Source organism: Furipterus horrens, unplaced genomic scaffold, assembly GCF_987537825.1.
Source record: "Furipterus horrens unplaced genomic scaffold, mFurHor1.1.pri manual_scaffold_6, whole genome shotgun sequence".
NCBI classification, from domain to species: Eukaryota; Metazoa; Chordata; class Mammalia; order Chiroptera; family Furipteridae; genus Furipterus; species Furipterus horrens.
Window position 1 is genome coordinate 44587946 of NW_028327176.1, and position 12377 is coordinate 44600322.

Here is a 12377-nt window from a genome sequence, read left to right on the forward strand (position 1 = left end):
TGACCATATAGCAAAGCTATTACTACTCTGACCTGTCAGAGTAAGGGGCACTTTGAAATCAGAAATTTTTATCCATATTCCCTAAGTCAATATAACAACGGGAAAAAATAATAATCATAATAGAATATGAACTAAACTTAATTGTCCCAAAAGTATGTAAAACACTAATTCTACATGCATATTATATGTTATAAATAAACAAATAGTTTTAGGACTTATTACTCACTTGTGTTTGCTCTTCTGGAAGGAGATCAATTATAGCTTCATGCATTTTTGCCATTTGCTTACAAATGTTCCTGAAACAGGCAGAAGGAACGGGAGCTTTCACCTCATACTGGCAGGGAAAAATAATAAGAATTATGTTCATGTCCTTTGGATAGCACACTGTCCCCACAGACAAATGTTTTCTGCTCCTACACGTCTAACTCTGATAGAGTGCTCAAGCTCATACTTCAACTGTGCTCTGGGCTACTCATGCAAATCAAGAACTTTTCATTGAATTTCCCAATCTACTTTGAGAGAGCCACCACAACCTTGTGGCTAAGAACATAGGCTGTCTTCCTTAAGGCCTGTTTGGGTTCAAATCTCAGCTCTTCCAGGTCTTAGCTATGTAACATTGGGAAAGTTACTGCATTTCTCTCTATCTCAAAGGGCTTGCTGTGAGGATTTTAAAAGATGGCTCATAAGAACACAAAATAGTGCTTAATACAAAAGTAAGTACTCAAAAAATGTTAGCTACTAATCTGGCTCATTATACAATGCCACCTTTAAGTTAACTTATTTTTAAAACATGATTTTATGAATGTGTCATCATGATCATACCTGAAATCAATATACCTCTGGTAGAATTAAAATGTTCTTTTTCTTTAGTAAGTAGGTCAGTATAATAATCATATTTAAGTTTAAGGTAAGACTTTTTCCATAACACCCTATACTGAAAATTTTAACTTAGGTAAGTTCATTTTATTATTTTTACATCTAGAACAACCACCTGGTAAAATTTAGATAATCATCTTACGGCCCACATTTTAGAATTCATAGCTTATTATATACCATTTTTATTTATAAGACATATTTGGGCTAAATACATTTTAGATGTCCTCATCTTATACAGTCTATTAAAATGATGAGCTCCAATATACTGTTGTAGCAGAATCATATTGAAGTCACCATGTGACTGGACCAAGATAAGCAAAACTGTGACCACCCAAGGGCTTGTTTCTCTTCAGCCTAGAAATAGCCCACCTTTTTAAAAAAAATTAACAACAGCTATAAAACATAATTCACATACCATAAAATTTATCCTTTTGAAGTGTACTCTTAACTGGTTTTTGGTAAACTCATAGTTACATAATCATCACCACTAATTTCTGAACATTTTCATCACCCTAAGAAGTAACCATATACATTATCAGTCACTCCCTCTTCCCCTCTCCCCTTAGCCCCTGGCAACCGCTAATCTCAATAAATGGAATCATACAATATGCAGCTTTTATGACCGGCTTCTTTAATTTAGCATAAAGCTATCAAAGTTCTGCCATGTTGTAGTATGTGTCAGTACTTCATCCTTTTTATGGCTGCATGATATTCCATTATATAACTATACCACACTTTATCCAATCACCAATTGGTGGGCATTCAGATTATTTCCACTTTCTGGCTATCAAGAATAATAATGCTATAAACATGCATGGAAAGGTTACAATCCCACATAGCAGTGTATAATGGTTCCAACTTCTCCAAATTCTCACCAACACTAATTATTGCCTGTCCTTTATTTTAGCCATCCTAGTGGGTATGAGGTGACATCTCATTATGGTATCATCCCTTCTCTTCACTATCCCACTTGATTGCATTGAATAGTATCTCCCCAAATTCATATCTACTTGGAACCTCATGAGGCCATTGTGGATTAGAGTGGACCCAAACTCCATTGACTGCTGTCTTTATAAAAGGAGAGGGAAATTTAGATACAGAAACACACAGAGAGAAGACGGCCATGTGAGGACAGAGGTAGAGATCAGAGATCAGACTGATGTATCTATAAGCCCAGGAATGCCAACAACTGACAACAAGCACTAGAAGCTAGAATGAGGTAGGGAAGGATTCTTCACTAGAGCCTTCAGAGGGAACTTGGCCTGGCAATGCTTTGATTTAGGACTTCTAGCCCCCAGAACTATGAGAAAACAAATTTCTGCTGTTTCAAGCCACTCAAGTCTGTAGTAATTTGTTATGATGCCCCTAGGACACTAGAATACCCCCAAAACCTTCCTTCACCCCTGCTTTCCCAACAGATAATATTCTTTCCATCTTACCTTCACCATCACTTTTCTTCAGTCACCTAAACTTGATATGGTACCAACTTTATTCTCAACCCTTAAAATTTGGTTCTTGCCACAACCCAAATCACCTTCCCCCACTATTAACAATCTTCTAAAATTTCTCTCTGGAAAAAGTCACTAAAGATGTCCTAACTTCCAAATTTAGTAACTCTTCTAGTTCCCTTCCTCATTGCTCTGCAGTATTTCACTCTCTCACACTTGAATCACTATCCTTATGTAGCACGATACTTTCCTGGCTGCTCCCCTCCCAACCTTCCTCTTTTTGTCTCCTGTTTCTTCAAGTTAATCTGCGCTTATCTTCCTATCTTTTCTCTCCTATCAATCTCATTCAGTCTCATGACTACTAATCAATCTCTAGTCGTGAACCACCTTCTTCTAGGGGTTCCATTCCAAAACTAAGTTTACCATGATCTTCCCCAAAACTGCTCCTTATGTGTTTCAATTACTATTGCTGGTATTACAATCCTGTTCACATAGATTGAAATTTGCAACCCAGTTTTTATTACTCCTTTTCCTTGTTTCCTTGTATTGAATGAATCAGTGACTAAGTCCCATCAAATGTACATTCAAATTATTTTGCACATTAGTTACCACTTTAGGTCAGAGTTTCTCTACCGCTACACTATTGACATTTGAGGCTAGATAATTCTTTGTGGTAGGGACTACCTGCATATTTCAGGATATTCAGCAACATCCTTGGCCTCTACTCACTAGTTACCATAACATCCCACTCCCCAAATTGTGACAACCTAATATGTTCCCAACATTTCCTAACGTCCTTTGGGGGACAAAATTGTTTCAGTTGAGAAATAACCATCCTAGGTGAGGCCTTCAATACTTCTCACCTAAAAAGCTGTAGAGCATTTTCAAGGGTACATATGTTAATTCAAAAAATATTTTACTAAAATTACCTGGCACATAGTAAGTTCAGAATAAATATTTTTTTGGACGTATGTATGTACCCATATGTTTGTATATAAGTACACAGATGTGTATGTATATGTGTATGCTTGAATGAATGGGTCAGATACTTTGCTAGCTGGAGTATACAAAGATGAATCAGAGAAAGTCCCTTTGGGCAGCTGACTGTCTATAAGGTGGCTGATGTTACAGAAAGTGGACAGCAACACTGGTGAAGGACATTTTGGCAGTAGCAGAGATGGCTTCCTGAGGAGCACATTTGGGCTGCTGAGTCTTCAAAGGAAAAACATTAAGGAAAAGTGAAACAGACTCGTAAGACACAGAGTGGACTGGTGGTTGCCAGAGGGGAGGGCGGTTCAGAGACTGGGTTAAAGAGGTGAAGGGAATAAGAAGTAAATTGGTAGTGACAAAATAGTCACAGGGTGTAAAGTACTGAATTGGGAATACAGTCAATAATACTGTACTAACTATGCATGGTGCCAGGTGGGTACTGGAAATATCAGGGGACGACTTTGTAAAGTATATGATTGTCTAACCACTATGCCATACACCTGAAACTAATACAAAATAATACTGACTGGCAACTGTAATTGAAAAATAAAATTTAAAGTTCTTTAAAGAATTTAAGTAAAAGTATTCCAAATAGAGTATATACCTCAAATCCATTCTACATACTATCTGATTAATCCTTCTAAAATGCAATTATGTGATTGATTAGTTTAAAAACTTCGGAGTCTTGCTTCTGTTTAAAATTTAGAAAGCTTCAAGAGCATGTTGCTACTACCATAGCCACAAGAAATAACTGAAATAATTTATAAATCATAACTTTTCTTGCCCTGGCTGGGTAGTTCAAATGGTTAATGCCATCCTAATATGCCAAGGTTGTGGGTTTGATCCCTGGTCAGAGCACATACAAGAAGCAACCAATGAATGCATAAATAAGTGAAACAACAAATCAATGTCTCTCTCTCTCTCTCTCATCCCTTCCTCCCTCCCCATCTCTCTAAAAATAATAAATAAAAAACTTTAAAAATAATCTTTTCTTTCATCAGAGAGCAGAGGTCATGGAAACCAAGTCCACTAATTCCAAAGACTGACAAGGCCCTCTCAGGAGGCAGGACATAGGAACTGTCTCACTTTGGGCAGAGCATAGAAAGAAGAGGTGATCACTATAGAAAAAAATAAGAAAACTAACATTTTAACAAATTATCAAAAGCCAAATGTGGAGTAGCATAGAGTAAATAAAAACCCCATCCACAAGGAAAGTTTGAACTCACTGAGAAGGGTCTTCAACAGGTGCTCACAGGCAACACTGGGGTCAGGGCAGGAGACCACAGAGAGTCACACTCAGTTGCGTGTGCAAACAGGAGGCTACAACTAGGAAAAAGCAACAAATGCCAACCATCTCCCTGAACTCTCTTCTTGTACAAATCAAAAACCTTATGTCTCTGAGAAGAGGCATAAAACTCATACCTGAAGTCACTGGGTGAGGAGTAGAAACAAAACGTGCCTCTTCCATAAGGAAGGAAGAAAAACACCTTAAGCTCAGGATTCTACACCAATCAAAGCAGAGGTTGGCTACCTCCACAGAGAGGTGGGAACAGAGTAAGACACAGAGGCAAACACAGTAGCCTGTCAAATAGAGGAGACAGAGAAGTATGGCCAAAAAGAGGAAACAGATCAAGGTTCCAGTGGAAGAATTAAGCAACGAGGAGACAGCCAACCCAATGGATGCAGAGTTCAAAACAATGGTGATAAAGATGCTCAAAGACTTGACAAATATGCTTGAGAATGGCAAATGCATAAGGGAAGAAGTGAAGGCTATGTTAAATGAAACGAAGGAAAATCCACACGAACCCAATGGTGAAGGGAAGGAAAACGGGGTTCAAATCAATGATTTGGAACATAAGGAAGAAATAAAGTCAACCAGTACAGAATAAAGAAATAAGAATTGGAAAAAAAAACAAAACAAGGAGAGGCTCAGGAACCTTCTGGGACAACTTTCGGCATGCCAACATCTGAATCACAGGGGTGCCAGAAGGAGAAGAAGAAGTGCAAGAAATTGAAAACTTACGTGAAAAAATAATGAAGAAAAACTTCCCAAATTTGGCCGAGGAAATAGACATACAAGTCCAGGAAGCAAAGAGAGTCCCAAACAAGCTGGACCCAAAGACGACCACATCAAGACACATCATCACTATAATGTCAAAGGTTCAAGATAAAGGTTTAATGTTTCTTAAAAGCAGCAAGAGAAAAGCAGAGAGCTACCTGCAAGACTATAACACTATCAGCTGATTTCTCAAAAGAAATTTTGCAGGCAAGAAGATACTGGCAAGAAGTATTCAAAGTGATAAAAAGCAAGAACCTACAACCAAGATTACTCTATCCAGCAAGGCTATCATTTAGAATTGAAGGGCAGATGAAGTGCTTCCCAGACAAGGTAAAGCTAAAGAACTTCATCATCACCAAGTCATTATTATATGAAACGTTAAAGGCACTTATTTAAGAAAAAGAGGGTCAAAACTATGAAAATCTTTGGACAACAAATTCACAACTATCAACAACAGAACCTAAAAAAATAAAAACAAAAACTAAGCAAACAAACAGAATAGGAACAGAATCATAGGTATGAGGATCATTTGGAGGGTTATCAGCTGGGAGGGGGAAAGCGGAGAAATGGGGAAATGGTACAGGGATTAAGAAGCATAACTGGTAGGTACAAAATAGACAGGAAAGTTAATAATAATATAGGAAAGGGTGAAGCCAAAGAACTTATATGCACGACCCATGGACATGAACTAAGGGGGTGGTATTGCTGGAGGGAAGAGGGGTACTGGGCGGAGGGAAGCAAAGGGAAAAGAAATTGGGACAACTGTAACATCACAATCAATAAAATAAACTTTAGAGGACTTTCAGCCAAGATGGATGCTTAGACAGCCATGCCCGGTTTCCCTCTACCACTAGAAAAGACTACAACTACCTCAAAACAAAAGATAACCAGAAATTCCAGAAAATAAAACTACATGGAAGCCCAACGTATGAAGTTATAAACCAGCGGTGCTTGTCCGGACGGGTAGGAGGGGCAAAATTTGAACCGGAATGGAAGGCTCGGGCGGCACTGTTTGTAGTAGCAGTGGGAAGAGCGGCAGGGGGAGCAATCCTGGCTGCAGTCGAGTCCCAGCAGCTTGTGACCCCAATGCTGGGAAAGGCAGTCCCCCGACTGCCTTGGATGGAGAGGCCCAGAGGGCAGGGGGACGGATCCCGGTCTCCCAGCGGAGAATAATGGCAGGAATCCATCTTGGACCCCCGTCCCCACACAAAGCGCCACAGGGCAGCGAAAAAGGTTGCGGACTGCCACCGGTCGCTGGGTAGTGACGAGTACATGGGGCTCCACCCCCTACAGCCTGTCCAGGAAGCAAAGCAAAACACAAGTCTGTCAGAATGAAGGAGACAACGATTGAAATCCCAGTGATGCAGCTCACCAGGCAGCAGATGAGGGACCTGACAGACGAACAAATAAGAAACCTTTCAGAGGCTCAGTTCAAAGCTATAGTTATAAGGTGGCTTACAGAATTAACAAAAGATTTGGAACAAGACAGGGAAGGAATGAAAGCCACTCATACTGAAACAAACGAAAACACATACGAGACAAGTGGTGAGAAAATAAAATCCAGAGACCAAATCAACAAACCAGAACAAAGGGAAGGAACAAACAGTCAACCAGTGTAGAAAGAGGAAACAAAAAGTAAGGAAAGTGAGGAGAGGATCAGAAACCTCTGGGACAGCCGTAAGAGACTGAACATTCAGATTATAGGATTGCCAGAGGGCGAAGAAGAAGAACTAGAAATTGAAAAATTATGTGGAAAAATAATGAAGCAGAACTTCCCTAACTTAGGGAAGGAAATACACTTATAGGTCCAGGAAGCACAGAGAGTTCCAGAAAAACTGGACCCAGGGAGAAACACTCCAAGAGACATTAAAATCAAATTGTCAAAAATTAAAGGTAAAGAGAGAATCTTAAAAGCAGCAAGAGAGAAGAAAAGAATCATGTACAAAGGGGTCCCAATTAGACTATCAGCTGATTTCTCAAAGGAGACTCTGCAGGCAAGAAGGGACTGGCAAGAAATATTCAAAATAATGAAAATCAAAAACCTACAGCCACGAACACTCTATCCAGCAAAGCTGTCATTCAGAATAGAAGGGCAGAGAAAGTGCTTCCAGGACAAAGTAAAACTGAAGGAATTCATTAGATCCAAACCACTATTATATGAGATGTTAAAGGGACTGGTTTAGAAGAAGGAGGATCAAAACTATGAACATTAAAATGAAAACTGCATCACAAGAACCAACAACAGAAGCTAGGGAATTGAAACGAAGGCAAACTAAATAGGCAATGAGAGTGGAAAAAGAACTATAGGTATGGGGAACATACTGGGGGGAGGTCAGCGGGGGGGTGAAGGGGGAGAGGGAGGGAGATGGTACAGGAATTAAGAAGCATAGTAGGAGGGAATGGAATAGACCGGAAGAGGTTGAGAAGAACTATATGCACAACCAATGGACATGGACTGAAAGGGGGGGACAACTGGAGAGAGGGGGGCCAATGGGTGAAGGGGAGCAGAGGGAAGGAAACTGGGAGAACTGTAACAACAAAATCAATAAAACATTTTTAAAAAATGAAAATTAAAATAAAATATTTTTTAAAAAACAGTGCTTCACATATTCTACTTCATTAATCCTTACTACAACTTTATGAAACTCCATTATAACTGCCATTTAGAGACAAACGCTGAGGCTTTAGATTAATAATTTTCCCATTGTCCTTCAATGGCTAATATGTGACAAACATGCAACTTGAACTTAAGTGTCTAAAACCCTGATACTAAATTGCCTTCTTATGATTCCTACCAACATGTCTGCTCATATTGTTAGCTCAGAATTTCTCTATACTGCAACTTCATTTGTTCTACCTATCTTTAAAAGCAGACTTTATATGTATGCTTCATCATAAAGCTATCCCAGATCTCCTTCCCTAGGTGGCAACCCTGTGTTCCAAAGCATGAAAAGCTCCAATAGCACTAAATTGATTCTTTACGTATGACACTTTATATATTCTAATATTTTTCCTACTAGGTAAGTACCTAATATCTAAAATTATAAATATTTACTATTTGAAGACAAGACAGAAGGTTTCTTCACTCTTGTATATCCCTGTTACCTAACACCATTTAACTGAATGAACGAATGAATGATAGCTAAGACATTAGTCTAGCCAATAGCAAAATTAGATGCTAATGTTTCATTCTACCCAAGCAATGTATCCTTACTGATTAGCATCTTTGAATCAGTCTATGTTATATTATTTTGTTATCCTTTTTTCCCCAAAATTAGTTTCAGATAAAAAAATGAAAAGCTAAAAAGTGAGAGGCTAACCCAAATTTATCACTGTCTGTTATATTGGTATGAATTAAAAACAGGGCCAGCCTTAGGCAGTGTGTCACAGCTGGCTAGATGGTCATTCCATACACCAAGAAGCTGTGGGTTTGATTCCCAATCAAAGCATATACCTATGTTGCAGGTTCAATCCCCAGTTGGGAAACCTACAAGAGGCAACCAATCTCTCTCTCTCTCTCTCTCTCTCTCTCTCTCTCTCTCTCTCTCTCTCTCTCTCTGCCCCCCCTTCCCTCTCCTCTCCCCTCTTCCTCTCTCTCTAAAAGAAATGAAAAAATGTTCCCAAGTGAGGATATTAAAAACAAGCAAACAAACAAAAAATAACAGGGTGAGCCTTCTGGGCAACCCATGGGGGGAAATGGTAAATATGACAGGGAGTGGCAAAGAGATACTTGTTAATAAGGAAAGAACACAACTTGTCAGGGTTACAGAACTCATTGGTAGGGAAGGCGGTAGAGAAAACACGAAGTTGCAATAGTCTAGGCACATTTTTGACATTAAAAAAAAGGACAAAATATGGGAAAGGGGCATTTGAAGTTTCTAGAAGACTTGAGACATAACTACTAAATGCAATATGCAGACCATGTGGAAATCCTTTTTTTAAAAGTATATTTTATTGATTATGTTGTTACATAGTTCCAATTTTTTCCCCTTTGCTCCCCTCTGCCCAGTACCCTCCTTCCCTCCAGTAATCCCACCCCCACTATGTCATGTCCATGGGTTGTGCATATAAGTTCTTTGGCTTCACCCTTTCCTATATTATTCTTAACTTCTCCCTGTATGTTTTGTACCAATCGATTACGCTTCTTAATCCCTGCACCATATCCCTATTTCTACCCCTTCCTCCTCCCAGCTGATAACCCTCCAAACGATCCCCATACCTGTGATTCTATCCTATTCTGCTTTGCTTAGTTGGATTTTGTTCTTATTTTTTAGATTCAGTTGTTGATAGTTGTGAGTTTGTTGTCATTTTAGTGTTCAAAGCTTTCATCTTCTTCTTCTTAAGTAAGTCCCTTTGACATTTCATATAATAATGACTTGGTGATGATGAACTCCTTTAGCTTTACCTTGTCTGGGAAGCACTTCATCTGCCCTTTCATTCCAAATGATAGCCTTGCTGGATAGAGTAGTCCTGCTTGCAGGTTGCTTTTCATCACATTGAATACTGCTTGCCAGTCCCTTCCTGCCTGCAAAGTGTCCTCTGAGAAATCAGCTGATAGTCCTATAGGCACCCACCTGTAGGCAACTCTCCACCTCTCTCTTGCTAACCCCCAGGACTTGTCTTAATCTTTCACCTTTGGCATCTCAGTCATGATCCATCCCGGTGTGGTCCCCTCTGGGTCCAGCTCGTCTGGGACCCTCCGTGCTTCCCAGACCTGTATGTCCATCTCCTTCCCAAAATTTGGGAAGTTTTCCTTATTTTTTTCAATTCTTGCTTCCTCATTCTGCACTGGTTGACTTTTTTCTTCTTTATGTTCCAAATCATTGATTTGAACTCCAGTTTCCTTACCTTCACCATTGGTTTTGTGTGAATTTTCCTTCGTTTCACTTAGCATGGCCTTCACTTCTTCTCTTATGTGTTTGCCATACTCAAGCATATCTGTCAAGCCTGTGAGCATCTTTATCACCAGTGTTTTCAAATCTGCGTCTATCTCTTCATCTGTTAGGTCGGCTATCTCCTCGTGGCTTAGTTCTGCCACTGGAACCTTGATCCATTTCCCCTTTTGGGCCATACTTCTCTGTCTCCTCATTCTGACAGGCTCCTGTGTTTGTTTACCTCTGCGTCCCAGGTAGAGCTGTCGCTCCTGTTACGTTGTAAGGGGTGGAGCCTTAGGGATTCATCAGTACAGGGCGACCTGTTTCACCACGTTGTGGCACTGTATGTGGGGAGGGGTCCGAGCGGGAACAACGCCGCCAGCCCAGCACTCGCCCCCACCTGCAGGCACCTCCCCCACCCCCTCACCGGACTTGTGCCCCTCCAGCCACAGCCCCAGCCGTCATCCCCAGAGTGGATGGGTCTGCGGACGCTCCAGGACCATGCAGGCAAGTGGACTCCGCTGAGACCGACAGTCTACCCCTCCGCCCCAACCCACACTGCTCTCCACAGCCAGAAGCAATTCGGCTCAACCCTCCCCAATGCTGGGACTGTGAGCCGTTAGGTCCGGTGAGAAACTGGGAACACTCCCCAGGCATCCCTCCCGACCCTAAAATGGGTGACTGTGCCTTCTGCTGGCCTGCCGCCACCACAGCTACTTCTGCCACCATAGCGAGCCCTCCCCGCCCAGGCCCTGCCCCCCCACCCGTCTGGACAAGCACCCCCTCCCCACATCTCTGTTTGCTGGACCTCCATGCAGCCCGACCCACTGGAACCCCTGGTTGTCCCCAGCCCCGAGATAGCCACACTCCCTCCTAGTTGTGGAGGGAGACGCAGCACGTCCGTCTACGCCACCATTTTGGCCGGAAGTCCTCTGTAGAAATCTTTGATCAAACACATTATTGTGAAAAGAAATTTTGGTACAATTGATAAAATTCAAATAGTAACAGGTATTAGAAGAAATTATTTTTAGTTTTGTTAGGTGTGATATGGTAGAGTGATTATATAAGAAAGTGTCCTTAGTTTTTAGGAATACATACTTAAGTATTCAGGAATGAAATATCATAAAGCCTCAAATATATTATAAAATATTTTAGCAAAGACAAAAAGTTAATGACAATTAAATACGGGTGATGAATATATAGGAAGCTCATTAAATAATCCTCACTTTTCTTTGCCAAAATAAAATAATTGAGTTGTCACAGGGAAGAAGTCTAGCCACAGACTCAATTCTTGTTAAAAAATTCTGGATTACCAAAATGACAGTGTAACCGGTGGACAGCCTATGTGGGGCACCAGGGAGTCTCCCTGGTCAGCCAACATGGTGGCAGGGGGAGGTTTTTACACTGAGCACACAAAAAGCTAGAGATATCAATGGATAGGGCCCAAGCATGTGAAAAGCTAGCAAGATAACTGGATGGAGAAAAAGTCCTCCCCACCCCACTCTGGTACCAGAATGGGGGTGGGACCAGCAGAAATCAGGCACATGCGCCAACGTAAGTCAAAATGCACATGGGGAGATGCTGAACCAAAGAGGCCTGTCAGTCTAGCCTGGGGAAAGGGGATTGGTTGGGAGGTGGGCCCATACAAAGCATGCTAAAGTGTGAGAAGTTGATTGGTCATTTTGAGCAAGTACATGGCCCATCCCACACCCAAGCTAAATATAATCCCAGGGGAACAAAGAGGTTTGCTCTGGCTTGTGGCTGGCTGGCTTGTGATTTGTAGCAGCTATGTGGCTTATGGTTTTCAGAAAGAAGCCTCTCTTTCTCTCTGCCTTACCCACCTGGTGATAAATTCGCCCATGCACTCATGCACTCTCTCACCTGGGAGCACATGGCTATGTGGCTTCAGCAGCTGCATGGCCCAGGGCCATGCAGCCTCCACATGTGGGCTCCAGGAGGGAGCATGAAATGAAAAGCAGTTGGGAATAAGCTAAAGCTACCTGGATGGGGATATAACCACTTGGCAGCCTTTGTGGGCTCCAAAGGACTGTACTTTAAATTGGAGCAGGAGTTCTGGACACTGGCTTTTGTCTTGGCTTTGATGGGCTTTGCAACAGGGGTCTGCCATTC

At 41.2% G+C, this 12377-nt stretch overlaps 1 protein-coding gene across 6 annotated transcripts in view; it reads right to left on the reverse strand.

The window, feature by feature from the left end:
• The window catches only part of VPS54 (VPS54 subunit of GARP complex), a 130808-nt gene that overhangs the window by 16987 nt on the left and 101444 nt on the right, over positions 1-12377 (reverse strand). For all 6 annotated transcript variants that reach the window (XM_090281381.1, XM_090281379.1, XM_090281380.1 and 3 more), the window contains one exon: positions 227-334. In XM_090281381.1, coding sequence (XP_090137507.1) covers positions 227-334 — 108 coding nt within the window. The remainder of the gene's footprint in view (positions 1-226; positions 335-12377) is intronic.